Below are 13,329 nucleotides of genomic sequence, written 5' to 3'. Positions count from 1 at the left end.
CCGTTGAGTCTCAGCCTGGTCGGCGTATCGATGGCCGTCAAATTGCTTGCCACTCCAATCAAACGTGGGCTTAATGCTGTATACTCAAGCTAATTTCTGTTTCTAGGACGGCATTTCCGCACTGCCAATGCTGCGGGACTAGGGTGATGGTATGATGGCTTATCCCGCATCAAAACTGATGATCGGCGGTCTGGATGACGAAAGCACCAACTTCTGAGCGCCGATTGTCCGAGCGAGTTGATCAATTGGCAGGATTTCACTTGGCTCACCGAGTGTCTCATGAAATCATCCGGCCAATATGGATTTGATACGGACCTCGTGCATTTATGCCCCCCTCTCGCTCTTTTGACATCGCTTTACTCCCTTATCTCGGGTCTTGAGAGCCAAAATCATGGAACCTTTCAGGAGGCTATGGTGCTTTTTTCATGAAAGGATCACTGCGATCTTTTCCGCCCCAAAGCCAGACGCAAACACAACGATTCTGATTGTCGGTGCAGGTAATCTCAAAGGAAGTTGAAATGCCAACTCATTGCTGATACAGCAGCCAGGCTCGACTGGACTTGCACTGGCCCAAGGTTTGAAGAAGGTGTGCGCTTGTTCTCCACCAACTGTCAGAAACGTATCTGATATGTTCAGCTCGGCATCCCATGTATGGTCCTCGAAAAACATGAAAGCCTGGATGCACAGTCCAGGGATTGGAACATGGGGTTACACTGGGGAGCAGAGTCACTCAAGTCCTTGATACCCGGGGAATTGTGGGCGCAGATCCAATCTGTCCAGGTTGACCCCAGTGAGCCAACTGCGGAGCACGACAGTCTTAATTTTCTCAATGCGCAGTCGGGTGAAACACTAGCCACCATTCCTGTCCAGTACTTCTACCGACTCCGTCGCTATAAACTTCGACATCTCTTGGCACAAGGCGTGGACATTCAATATGGCAAGACCATGCAGGCAATCGAGTACTCCGATAATGGCCAGCATGCCACTGCATTGTGTGATGATGGCCGATCTATCACGGCACGACTCGTGGTCGGCACAGATGGTGCTCGCTCAACCACCCGGCAGCTTCTATTGGGCTCTAGTGCCGGTCGCATTCATACCTTGCCCTACTGTGCAACATTTGTGCAGGCAAGTTATACCGCGGAACAGGCTCGTTTTCTCCGGAAGTTTCACCCGCTCTATCTTGCCGGCATTAACCCTGCGGGTTACTTTTCCTTCTTTGGTCTGCACAACGCCGAAGATCCAGGCCGACCAGAGTCGTGGACGTTTTTCTTCTACATCTCATGGCACTCAACGCTGGAGGAGCAAGAGAGAACCGCACAGTGGACCAATGCCAAAAGACTGCAGCAGGTTAAGGAATTTGCTAAAACGTTTGTAGATCCGTGGAAAAGCGCGTTTGAGTGGCTGGAAGATGATCACCAGGTTTGGTACATGAACCTCACCGACTTTGATCCCGGTAGCAGGGATCACCGTTGGGATAATTATGGCGGTCGCGTAACTCTCGCCGGGGATGCCGCTCATGCGATGACATATCAGCGTGGCCAGGGCTTGAACCACTCCGTCACCGACGCCGCCAGGCTCGTCGAATCCATCGGGGATTTTGTCCGTGGTCGGGTCTCGCAATCCGAGGCGATCGCAAAGTATGAGAGCGAAATGATCAGTCGTGCGGGTGGTGAGGTTTGTTTGTCCTCCACCAATACCGAAATGCTGCACAATTGGGAGAAGGTATTAAGTTCTCCTGTGTTGAATTCCGGCCTTCGGCGAAATAAGGCCGATCGTGCAGGATGACTGCGAATCATTTCTGGGCATATTACTTATCTTCACCTTCGCTTTCACTCTATGTCCAACTTTGGTCCATGCTTTGCGATTTCACTGATTAGGACTTGGTAAGTATCGACCATACCACAGATCTTGTGGAGGCCCCCCTGGTATGTCACTTAAAAACGTGGCGTCTACTGACTGCGAATAGTTTGATGTTTTCATGTCGAAATTATATATGTTAATAGCTTCATAATGATAAGCCCACTTTATCTCATACATTACTATCCTAAATGAGTCCACCAGGTTGTCTACCGGAATTCAGCATACTCAAAATCTGCCGGAGCCAAACAACGCTGAAGTTCTCCAAAAGCATACAACCCCAACATCATGCCTGTAAATGGAGCGCCGAGGGGGAGTGAAGCCTCTGTCATCGTTCGATTCTTGACTTCTCCAACCCAATGGACCGTACCAAGGTCTTCATTTTGACGGACTTCCTTGAACCCAAACCTGTATGCATCTCCACATTCAATGACGAAAACAACGTCAGAAGCAGAACTAGTTAGTTCTACATCGACTGTCTCTCCCTCCGCCGGCCGGAACCTGACTATACGAGTGTCCTTCTGCCTAGTCGGAGACAGTCGAATCCCGATACTGCTGTAAGTGAAATAGTTCCACCATACGGTCGTTCCCGCCTCTGTTTGGACCGATGTCGGTTGAAAGGACAGGCGAGTTTCCCAGGTGCAATGCCGCTGTGTCTGTTTTCGTAGAAACAGAGTCGGACACGCCGGAACAGAGAGATTGTAAGGTCCTCCATGGAGACGAAGATATCCCGGTCGCTCTGTCAACGAGTAGTCCGTTTTCACCGGAGTGTCTGTTCCGTTAGCCTGATCCTCGGAGGAAAGATTTTTCTGAAGCATACTTTTCCTATACCATCCTAATTGCAAAGAGGAGCTCGAAAAGTCGTCTTTCCATGCAATAGGATGCTCGAAGTGATAAAGCCCTGGACCATCGATCTGCAGCGATATCTTTTCTCCGCCATTAAACACAGGCCAATCGTCGACCCACGTCACCGGAACCAGGAAGGTCTCTCGACCTGGACAGCATACTTTCATCAATAATCAACCCAATCGCAGGCCTGTCTGCAGACTCACCGAAGACTGACTCCTCCCACCCGCCATCCCTCTTGACGGGCCTCACCCCCAGCAAAACAGCCCACCATTGTCCCTTCTCGTCCTCCACCAGATCCGCATGGCCCGTGTTCTGCACTTCATCATGCACCCCATTCCGCCACAGCGGGTTATTCGGGCCCAGCTCCCACGGCCCAAACGGACCGACCTCGCTGCGACTCACCCACTCGCAGTGCCCGCTCTCGGTGCCTCCTTCGGCCGTGAATAGGTAGTAGTACTTGCCGCGTTTGAAGATATGCGAGCCTTCTGCCACGCCGGAGGAGGATTCACGAATGAGCTTCGGCTCGGATGTCGAGTTACCGGTTGCGAGATCCACCGTGGCGATGTGAATTGCGAAGTCTTTGAGATTCGCATTTGGGGTGCGAGCCAACTTGCGGTGAGTGGTAGAGAGGTAAACGGTTTCGTCGGAGTCCCAGAACAGCTTATCAGAGAAGATTAGTCCGACATCTCATCCTTCTGTCTGTCTCCCAACTCATGGACAACTACATACATCTTGATCAAACCCCACCTGATCGAAAAACACCGGGTCCGACCAACTCGCCTCATCCCAGATATCCGTCGTCTTGACATAAAACCCCCTCGGCCAGACGCGCTCATCTAGTTGTGGTCTGTACCGCGAAAAGCACGCTGCGATAATGTAGAACACGCCGTTGTGGTGTCGCAGCGTGGTTGCCCAGACGCCACCGCCCGGCTCAGGCGTCTGGACCTGCAGCTGACTGGGGCGCGTGAGGGCGTGGCCGATCAGGGACCATTGCACTAGGTCGGTGCTGTGGTAGATAGGGGCGGCAGGGAAGTATTCGAAGGAGGAGGTGACAAGGTAAAAGGAGGAGTCAACGCGGATTATGGACGGGTCGGGGTTGAAGCCGGGGAGTATAGGGTTGTACATTTTGCTGGCTGTGTAGATTTAATTTTAGGGCGCAGTGATTCTGCGTGCCTTAAGAGTCTTTATAGTCTATAGTAGGGCCTTAGATGTGATGATTGGTGGAAAATCAGCATCGCGGGGGATCCGGGGAAGGAGGGGCTGTCCCTTACTTGGGAGGGACTTCTGACTTCAATTCCCTAGATTATTATCTGACTCGAATAAACAAACAACTTCCATATATTATACCAACCGTTGTGACGATCCCAACCAGACCATTTCAAGAAAGCACCTTATCTACCATCTACTACCTATCTGGGTAGTACCTCGTCTACTGCCTTATCTGCACGACCTCCGCATCCCCCACCCCGCTTTTACCTCCATCCCCTCTACATATCCTCCAACGATGCTCCCATCCAGCTCTTCAACAGCAAACATCCTCGTCCTGCTGCTCATCATCACAGCAAGCCAGAGCCATGCCCAGAGCTCCGCCCATCATCGATTTCGCGGGTGAGTTGTCTCCCGCAATCCTACCCGGCCTTACTAGTCCCACATCTCGAAATCGATGAAATCTAACCATCTACAACAATACCACGAGTGTAGGGTTCCACACCCCCGACCCTATCCTCAAATCCACCTTCCTCAATCAGATCCGCCAAGCCTGTCAAGACCACGGCTTCTTTCAGATCACAAACCACGGCATCCCGGACGCTATCCAGGCTTCTATCCTCTCTCAGGCGCACGATCTGTTTAGTCTGCCGCTCGACGTGAAGGAGAAGTATAGCATGGGTTAGTCGTCACTCAGGGGGTGCTCCTATCCTCAAGACATAGTAGTATACTACTATATCGCGGGATCGCGGGATCGCGGGATCGCGGGATCGCGGGATCGCGGGATCAAGACACGCTGACGCAGACCGGCGGACGGGGCCGATGATAACAGACGCTGGCCCCTCAAACCGCGGCTACGAGCGCTTCCGAGCACAAAACTTCGAGAAACGAGGCCCCGGCGATCTCAAAGAGGGGTTCTATCTGGGGAAAGACCTCCCCGCCACACACCCCTCCGTGGTCGCGGGGAAGTTCTCGCAGGGTCCGAATCCGTATCCGGGTGAGATTCGCGCCCCAGGGGAGTTTCGTCGTGTTGTGGATGAGTATCATGGGTTGATGTGTGAGTTGGCGGGGCGGCTTATGAGAGCAGTGGCGATGACGGTGGGGATGGAGGAGGATTCAGTCGAGGCGTTTTGTGAGGAGCCGGTGGCGATTTTGAGGTTGTTGAGGTATCCGCCGCAAGCACGGGAGGAGGCAGAGGGGGTTCAGCGAGGTGTGTATGGGATTTAATGGCATCTATCTCGAAGCTGAACATGGCATGGATGATGCGTGCTAACATCTGGGGGCAGGGATCGGCGCACACACCGACTTCGGAGCCATCACGATCCTGCTTCAAGACGACAAAGGAGGCCTACAGGTCTGGGATGGCGAGGCGTCAGAATGGGCGGATGTAGTGCCCACGCCGGGCGCGCTGGTTGTGAATCTAGGAAACATGATGATGCGGTGGACGAACGATCGCTACTTGTCCAACCTGCACCGAGTGATCAACTACAGCGGAGAAGACCGGTGTAGTGTCCCGTTCTTCTTCTCGGGCAACCCAGACTACGTGGTCGATTGTCTCCCGAGCTGTCGGGATGACGGACAGGCCAAGTACCCGCCCATTACGGTGGCCGAGTGGATGGGGGCGCGATATGCGGACACCTACGGCAGCTCGAAGAAGGGGATGGCGGAGTTGTCGCGGGAGGCGGCGGCGGCAATCGGGGCGTCTTAGTTCGGTGGTCTTGGACTGTGGTTCGGCATGGAGAAAGTCGGGGAAAAGGATAGTACGGGGGTGGATCGCTCACATGTGAAGGTGGATTTGACCGTACGGAGAATCATAGGAAAGAAATAAGATCGCATCTGTGCCATCAGCACTGTCCAGATGGTCTACTTTTAGGGTCTGAGGCCATCATGTGAATTGAATGAGCACGTGCGAGCACCTGGTCATTTGGCGCAATTTTCTTCCATCCGCGTGGCTTGAAGTGACTTGGCCGAGGGATGGTTGCCGTCGGATGGGCTTCGCCTGATCCTTGGGAAGGACGCAGTATTTGATTAGTCAATATTCCAAGTCAGATCATTTAGAAGGAATACTAGGATATTCCAAGCCACTAAACCCGCTGATGCCTGCATTCTACTCCGCAAAGGACAGGTCTTCAGTATACGGAGGCGGAATAGAAGTGGGGTGGTATCGGCCGAGAGACAACCGTGATGCTCAGTCACCCAGAGAATGCAGAGTAGCAAAAAGCACATCGGACACGATACACTGCGTAGGACCTCTCTAGAAGATAGAATTACCGAGGAACAACTGAAGACTGCAGCATCCTGGACTGATCGTTATCTGATAATCGCCGGCCAATGAGCTCGACGCCGGCGCTGCACGATGCCGATTTCGGGTGCTGCGGATGCCTGAGCGACGTGCCTGAGCGACAGGACTGGGATGATTCGGCACTGTTTCTCCCGATGTATAGACAGACACAGTAGAGTGCAATAGCCACCGAATACTGCCAGTTTACCCCACAAAAACATACTGATTCGTCGCATCCGCTGAGGTGAGATGACCGCGCACTCGGCCCAGGCATTCAGGCATCCAGACCGCCACCGAATGAGCCGAGGCTTTTTCCGCATTGGGCAACCCGCGGTCGCCCTCGGCCTGACCAAATCTCGCCTTTCCGCGGACTTCCTCGTCCTCCTATAAGTCTTCCTCTCCCACTCTCCCCATTCCACCTTTCCTCCCTCCCACCCCCTATACCTCTTTAATCCAATCCCCCACATCCACCACCCCAGCAAAATGCCATCCCCCCCCCCCGCCTGGGTCCAGGCCCTGAAGCCTGCCGACCCGCAAGGCTCGCAGCTTCTCTCGCAGGAGCGCGCCCAGTCCAAAGTCGACGTCGACCGACTGGCCGAACTACTACACACCAAGGAATCGCTCGACCGACAAGACCGTCTCCTTGCGCTGCTCCAGGCCGATCCGGTCTTCGACAAGTCCCAGAACCACACGCTAGGCCGCACCGAGCGGATCCAGAAGTCCCTGGGCAAGGCGAAGCGGCTGCAGCAGTTGGCCGAGAAGAATAATTGGTCCATGGAGGAGTTGCATGCCGCGAATGAGTTGCTGGGTGAGCCGACGCCGTATGGTCTGCATGCTTCGATGTTTTTGGTGAGTTTCTTTTCCCCTTGTCCTGGTCCTGACCTTGGGTTGGGTTGGTTTACGGGTGTTGGATGGGGGTGTGGTTGTCTGGTCTGTGGCTGTGGCGCTAACGAGTCCCGATGTGATAGGTCACCCTTCGTGAGCAGGGAACCCCCGAGCAACATAAACTTTTCCTGGAGCGGGCGCAGAATTATCAGATTCTGGGATGCTATGCGCAGACGGAGCTGGGCCACGGGTCCAATGTGCGTGGTCTGGAGACTACGGCTACGTGGAACCAAGATGATAAGACGTTCACGATCCATTCGCCGACGCTGACGGCGTCGAAGTGGTGGATCGGGTCGTTGGGTCGCACGGCAAACCATGCCGTTGTGATGGCGCAGTTGTACATCGGTGGGAAGAACTATGGTCCTCATCCGTTCGTTGTCCAGGTGCGCGATCTCCAGACGCATCAGCCACTGGAGAACATCTATGTTGGAGATATTGGGCCGAAGTTTGGATATAAGTGAGTTGATTGATTGGGAAACGGGTTGGGCATGTTGCTGACTGGAATAGTACGATGGATAATGGTTTCCTCTTGTTTAACCATGTTAAGATCCCCCATGTGAACATGCTGGCTCGCTTCTCCAGCATTGACAAGCAGACGGGCAAGTACCTGCGCCCTGCCTCGCCGACGCTGGTGTACGGCACTTTGACCTGGGTGCGCTCGAACATCGTGCTCCAGGCTGGTGGCGTGCTTGCGCGCGGTGTCACCATTGCTACTCGCTACTGCGCCGTCCGGAAACAGTTCCAGGACCGTGATGCCCAGGGCAACGTGGGCGAGAACCAGGTCCTCAACTACAAGATGGTGCAGGTTCGTCTGCTGCCTCTGCTGGCGTCCATGTATGCTCTGCATTTCACCGGTCGCGGCATGATGCGACTCTACCAGGAGAACCAGAAGCGTATGAAGGCGGGTGCTCAATCCGGACAGGACAGCCGAGGCGCTGGCCCGGAGGAGCTTCGTGCCGGTGCTGACTTGCTGGCCGATCTCCATGCCACTTCTTGCGGTCTGAAGGCCTTGGCTAGTACCGCGGCCGGAGAGGGTCTCGAAGTCTGCCGTCGCGCTTGTGGTGGCCACGGATACAGCAGCTACAGCGGCATTGGCCCGTGGTACTCGGACTACCTTCCCACCCTGACCTGGGAGGGTGATAACTACATGTTGACCCAGCAGGTTGCGAGATACGTAAGTCATCGCTGAGCCCTTACATTCGAACTAGACATTAACCGAGAACAGCTGTTGAAATCCGCCCGTGTCGTCCTCGCCGGCAAAGGCGCCAACAACGACACCTGCCAGATCCTGCAAACCTACCTTGACCGCCGCGACAAGGGCGCGTCATTCGACGTCCTGGAAGTCGACAGCGACATCGTGGCCGCCTTCGCCTGGCGCACCGCCCACCTCACCTTCGAGGCGCTCAAGCACCGCGACGTCGAGAAGCGCTCGTGGAACAGCCTCCTCGTCGACTTCTGGCGCCTTTCCACCGCCCACTCGCAGTATCTCGTCGTCAAAAACTTCCACGAAGCCGTCACCTCCCCGCACCTCACCAGCGCCCTGGACCCCGAGACCACCGGTCTGATGCACAAGCTCTTCCGCCTCTACGCCCTGCACACGCTCGAGCGCGAGGCCGCCGAATTTTTCTCCTCCAGCGCCGTCACCACCCGCCAGATCTCCCTGGCGCAGACCAACGCCGTCATGAAGCTCCTCGACGACATCCGTCCCCACGCCGTGCGTCTCGTCGACGCATGGAAGATCCCCGACTGGCAGCTCGATAGCAGTCTCGGTCGCTACGACGGCGAGGTCTATCCCGATCTGTTCCGTCGCGCGAGCCAGAACCCGGTCAATGATCTGGTGTTCGACCCGTATCCGTGGAACGAGGCGGTGTTGAAGAACACCCCGCCGAAGAGTAAGCTGTAAATATTGGACTTGCTTTCTTGTGATGTATGATTTTTGGTTGGGTTGCTTTTGCACTTATATGATTTGGATGGCGTATATATACTCTTAGAAGATTTATACGGAAATACTACTAGACGACCTAGAGGTAATAATACTAGGAGTTTTGCTTACTTTTCTTTGCATCAAAATTTAGTTTAATATTAAAAACGCAAAACCTGAGCTTCCAGTCGCCAAACAGTTCCCCGTTTCCCATGATAGCCATATTATGTACACATCACGATCGAAGACCTCTTTTATGGATAAAATGTTAATTAGTTGAATAATTTAGATCGCCGGAGCCCTAGAACTTTACAGACTATTATTCAGGAATCTCTTAGGCAGCTACGGTAGAGATCCTCATCCCGACCCTTTCTTTCCAGTTTAGGAAATTTCGAAGCTATACAGAGTCCGCTACCCGCATACCTATTTCCATCTCCATTTCAAATTTGGGAAATCTCATATGAATCATGCGTACGTATTATTATTAGGACTGTATATTCATCGCGCTCGAGCCACAGAGTAGAGTCAGTCAAATGGCAAGTCATGTCCTATTTGCTTCTGCTTCTTCTATAGTAAAGATGCTATATGAATGAGAATGACTGCGATGTATCAGTTACACATTGAATCTACAAAAAAGGCTTTGTTCAACACGAAATGTTATTGAAAATGTCAAGGTCCACCAGATTCTGGAGGTTGGGGGGGGGGGGGGGGGGGGGGGGGAGCAATTCCTAGAAACTCTCTCCTTGCTTGGACATGCTCGCGGTCGATTGACGCCAACTAAACCCGGGAGTTTTGAGAGAGACATATGATATCTACCAGAAAATAGAAGTGACAATGGCTGTTGGTATAGCAGAAGTATTCTCCATGTTTGTTGTGGCGGTATGTGAGACTGATTGAGTTGAGCCGGAGTACGAGTTATACATTTTGGAATTTCAGATAGCTAATTTGTGGTGACTTCCAGTCAATTGAAAACAACTGAACAATGTTAATAATGGGGTATAAAGAGAAGAAAACTCAAATCCGTGGTAATATTTTGTACTTGAATCATTCCGTAATGTCTATCACAGTGTTTAGACAATTCTTGACACCGTGCTCTGGCCCTACTGGAGTATAAAATCAACCCATGTCATTATTGTCTGCAAATATACATTACAGCACAAGCTGAACCCGGTAAGACTGTGTAAAGGAGCCATAAAAGCGGATATGATAAAAAGTCCATGAAAAAGTTTCATCATGGGTCGAAGAGAGAGCCATAACAAAATTGGCACACACAATATGTTGGATCTTTATGTTGCAGTGAGATGAGCTACAAAGTACGCAATTTACCCTTGTTGACTAGGAGTTAACCCTTTTCAGCGCAGTGGTAAAATTTCAACACTTTACTATTACTAGTAATGTCATTCTCAACATGAGGCTTACATGCAGTTACTTATATGCATCCTGCACGGAGAAACTGGTATTGAAAGAGAACGCTAGTATTTCAAGAGACTCAATCTCAAATTCATTCTCTTAACTGTAACCACAAAACTCCCGACGTATCAATAAGACATATCAACACTACCTAAATTACACTAATAAACAACTAACCCACGGTTCCGATCCATCGACCCAAAAACAAGAACCAAAGCAGGGCTCCATCGCTCCACATGACCAGAAATGATGACCTGAGGGTTTTGGCACAACGAGCGCAGTACTTAAGGAACCCTATTCCCCATTACCCAGAAGACACTACCCAACTTTCATTGACCTTTCGTCTTCTCGCTCTCCAGAGAGAAACGCTGCAATGTGGTCAGGGGCATGTCGCCTTGCGCGATTCCCCAAACCATTCTTCAAAAATCCCGTGTTCAGACACCCCGGCGCTCCAATCATATCCTCGGTGCAGTTATCTCGCCCTTCTCTAGTTCGATACCCTCGCATCCGTCTCCCAATGCAAGGATCTCCGTACAAAGGCTTTACTTCATCTGCCTCTCGAGCCGATGATTCAAAATGGCCATCTGAACAAAAATCTCTGTCATTAAAATTGCAAGACGCAAAGCAGAATAAATGGGGCTGGGTTATCTACCGATGCACCTACGACGACGACGAGGGGTGGGCACGATTCAAGCAAATTATCCAACAAAGAGCCCTCGAGTGCGCTGCTACATCTGATGCGCCGGAGCTCGCAGATACCCTCGAGTGGGTATTTGTTGAAGATCGCGACACACTTGACGGCGCTTCCAGACATTATCTTCGCTCCCGCTTCAAGGCTTGGGCAAAAGATGCGATTGAATCAGAGGACCCAAACTCGGAGAGCTTCAATGCTGGATCCTGCAACCCCCGATATTCTTATTTTGTCCAAGTCGATGAGTCTTCGTTGAAGAGTGTTGTATACGAGGCTCCACAGCCGCCTGATCACGACTTGGATGGTGAACTGGGTGCCATCAAGCAGGTGGCCCGAAGAGAACCCCCCGACCTCAGATCTTTTAACCGAGGAAGACGAGACTTATGAGCCGATTGATGGTTGTTGCGACGAGAATGTTGGCTGGATGAAGATGGCATCCTGGATGGTGGGCTCTTCTTTCTATGACGCTATGTTTGATCTTCCAGATGTATGGTATTTATTCTATAAGCAACCACTGGAGACGGCAAACTGGTGAATTATAAATATAGGCTTGCCTTTCTTAATATTCAAACGGATATTTCATGTGAGGAATCTTCTTTTCAGTCTTGGACAGCTCCGTTAGCACGCTATCACGATAGGGACTATTAGAATCTTCGAATTGCTCTCGAACGTAGCGGATCCGCCCCTCAACATAGTTTCGGGCAAACTGGGAGACTTCTTGAAAGTAGTATGGGTCTGCATGCGTTAGACATAAAATCGATAAAGCTTCAAGTGGTGATAACCTACACATTTCGTTCCAATGGGCTGCCAACCTATGGCACTGTGTTAGCGACAACTTAAGGGGACTTGTGTTATATACACCCTTCCCCACCTTCAGTGTTGCGCTCAATATGCTGCAGGCCTACATGGAAACCAGCAACTACCGCGTCTGTGTGAGTCATTGCTGCATCATCTCGCACGTGTTCCAGTAAAGCCATTGTTCGTAAGAATGTGTAAGTAGTGCATTAAATATGGGTCACCTGAAGCTGCGCATCAGAATATGAGGGAGAAAATCTGTTCACCACCTCATGCAAAGGGGGTCATGACCACAAGCAAGCCCTCTTTGAGTCCCCCGGATTCATTTATTTTCATCGGATTTCTCGATATCCCAATACGACTCTTAATGACACTGATTAGGGCAGCTTAGAATACAAATTACCCTGTGCTAGCATTTCTTGGTGCATGAATTGCGGAAAAGTTTCAGCGGTCAAGTTGTAACATGAGTGCCTATTTTTGTTGTTCTACAAAAGTGGCTTCGGAGGGATCTCGACGATTTATGTGCATTGTGTGAATCTGACTGGTAATTTGCTAAGCAGCCTCATGTGGGCACAATGTAACCCTCCGGGATATGGAGCAAAGCTGAAATTGAGAGCATGCATCGAAGGCATGCGCCGCCTGAAAGATTAGGTCGCGAGGGGCCACTCGGGTAACTAAATTTAAGGTTGGTCGGCGCGCGCTAGCGGCCGCTGCGGGCCGGGATGCAATGGTCCGAAAGTGGGTCCTGTAATTTGCAATACGCTGAAAGGATCCCGCCCGTACTATTCAATAGCACAGTAGAGGACTTTGTTTGTTTTAATATTTGTGCTATATTTTCTGACTTGGCCCGAAGGTCTTCAGCCTATTGGCATGAATAAACTTTCCTCAATCTCCTCCTGCTGCCCCTCCTCCCCGATTTCCTCTTGGTCCATTTCCACCGGTGTCAGCTCCTTTGTCTTCAAACCTTTATCTCCCTCCGTGGTAAGCGTATGCAGAATTCCTCTAACGTCTTCGGTTTTGTGATTAAGAATATATAATCGATCATGAGGTCACCCCAATAGAACTCCTCGCCCGACTGAAGTATATAGCCCATTTCCCCTGTATCCGGAGTATTGAAAAGAAGTGGGTTGAAGTCCGTCAGCCCGTAGCTTCTTGCCATCTGGCTCTCTCCTGAGCCGGGATAGAAAAGCCCTCTCAGGCGAGCAGGTTCGTTGGTCCAGCCTGGTGGAACTTGGTCGGTCTAGATGTTTGTTAGCCAGATGATATGAAAGTGAAATGGAAATTAGGATAGTGACATACGGGGGTATTCATGAGGGAAATTGTTGTGTTCTTGTTTCAAAGAGGATGACATTACCGCGATGGAGGTGCGGGAAATGACGAAGTGGGGAGAGAGAAAGTTTGGTTGTATCCCCGTGACACGGTAAGTGGCCC

General features: G+C 51.6%; 7 protein-coding genes across 7 annotated transcripts; 4 read left to right on the top strand and 3 right to left on the bottom strand.

The window, feature by feature from the left end:
• Nucleotides 1–393: 393 nt before the first annotated feature.
• On the top strand, nt 394–2,196 carry P170DRAFT_415099 (FAD-dependent oxidoreductase). Its single transcript, XM_024847048.1, has 3 exons — nt 394–586; nt 637–1,886; nt 1,970–2,196. The coding sequence occupies exon 2, from the start codon at nt 652–654 to the stop codon at nt 1,786–1,788; it is 1,137 nt and encodes a 378-aa protein (XP_024701488.1). The 5' UTR covers nt 394–586; nt 637–651; the 3' UTR covers nt 1,789–1,886; nt 1,970–2,196.
• On the bottom strand, nt 2,070–3,834 carry P170DRAFT_415097 (glycoside hydrolase family 43 protein; the record flags this gene model as incomplete). The annotated part of the gene is made up of 4 exons (XM_024847047.1): nt 2,070–2,632; nt 2,681–2,854; nt 2,913–3,369; nt 3,439–3,834. The coding sequence occupies 4 exons, from the start codon at nt 3,832–3,834 to the stop codon at nt 2,070–2,072; spliced, it is 1,590 nt and encodes a 529-aa protein (XP_024701487.1).
• A 222-nt stretch (nt 3,835–4,056) lies between these two features.
• Nucleotides 4,057–5,788, top strand: P170DRAFT_512742 (isopenicillin N synthase family dioxygenase). Its single transcript, XM_024855017.1, has 4 exons — nt 4,057–4,317; nt 4,411–4,596; nt 4,721–5,125; nt 5,202–5,788. Exons 1-4 carry the CDS (start codon nt 4,284–4,286, stop codon nt 5,621–5,623), a joined length of 1,047 nt encoding a protein of 348 aa, XP_024701486.1. The 5' UTR covers nt 4,057–4,283; the 3' UTR covers nt 5,624–5,788.
• A 315-nt stretch (nt 5,789–6,103) lies between these two features.
• Nucleotides 6,104–6,592, bottom strand: P170DRAFT_262402 (uncharacterized protein). Its single transcript, XM_024843087.1, has one exon. It carries the CDS (start codon nt 6,514–6,516, stop codon nt 6,226–6,228), a length of 291 nt encoding a protein of 96 aa, XP_024701485.1. The 5' UTR covers nt 6,517–6,592; the 3' UTR covers nt 6,104–6,225.
• Nucleotides 6,593–6,656: 64 nt separating this feature from the next.
• On the top strand, nt 6,657–9,122 carry P170DRAFT_390718 (acyl-CoA oxidase). Its single transcript, XM_024845915.1, has 4 exons — nt 6,657–7,045; nt 7,165–7,538; nt 7,589–8,255; nt 8,307–9,122. Exons 1-4 carry the CDS (start codon nt 6,680–6,682, stop codon nt 8,982–8,984), a joined length of 2,085 nt encoding a protein of 694 aa, XP_024701484.1. The 5' UTR covers nt 6,657–6,679; the 3' UTR covers nt 8,985–9,122.
• Nucleotides 9,123–10,929: 1,807 nt separating this feature from the next.
• On the top strand, nt 10,930–11,490 carry P170DRAFT_479102 (uncharacterized protein; the record flags this gene model as incomplete). Its single annotated transcript, XM_024853629.1, has 1 exon — nt 10,930–11,490. One exon carries the CDS (start codon nt 10,930–10,932, stop codon nt 11,488–11,490), a length of 561 nt encoding a protein of 186 aa, XP_024701483.1.
• Nucleotides 11,491–12,825: 1,335 nt separating this feature from the next.
• Nucleotides 12,826–13,247, bottom strand: P170DRAFT_262392 (uncharacterized protein). The gene is made up of 2 exons (XM_024843086.1): nt 13,198–13,247; nt 12,826–13,138 (listed from the first exon to the last, which is right to left on the bottom strand). Exons 1-2 carry the CDS (start codon nt 13,207–13,209, stop codon nt 12,857–12,859), a joined length of 294 nt encoding a protein of 97 aa, XP_024701482.1. The 5' UTR covers nt 13,210–13,247; the 3' UTR covers nt 12,826–12,856.
• Nucleotides 13,248–13,329: the final 82 nt, after the last annotated feature.

The sequence above is a fragment of the Aspergillus steynii genome, assembly GCF_002849105.1.
Source record: "Aspergillus steynii IBT 23096 chromosome Unknown P170scaffold_7, whole genome shotgun sequence".
In the NCBI taxonomy this organism is placed as follows: domain Eukaryota; kingdom Fungi; phylum Ascomycota; class Eurotiomycetes; order Eurotiales; family Aspergillaceae; genus Aspergillus; species Aspergillus steynii.
This window is presented reverse-complemented; position numbering and strand designations above follow the sequence as displayed.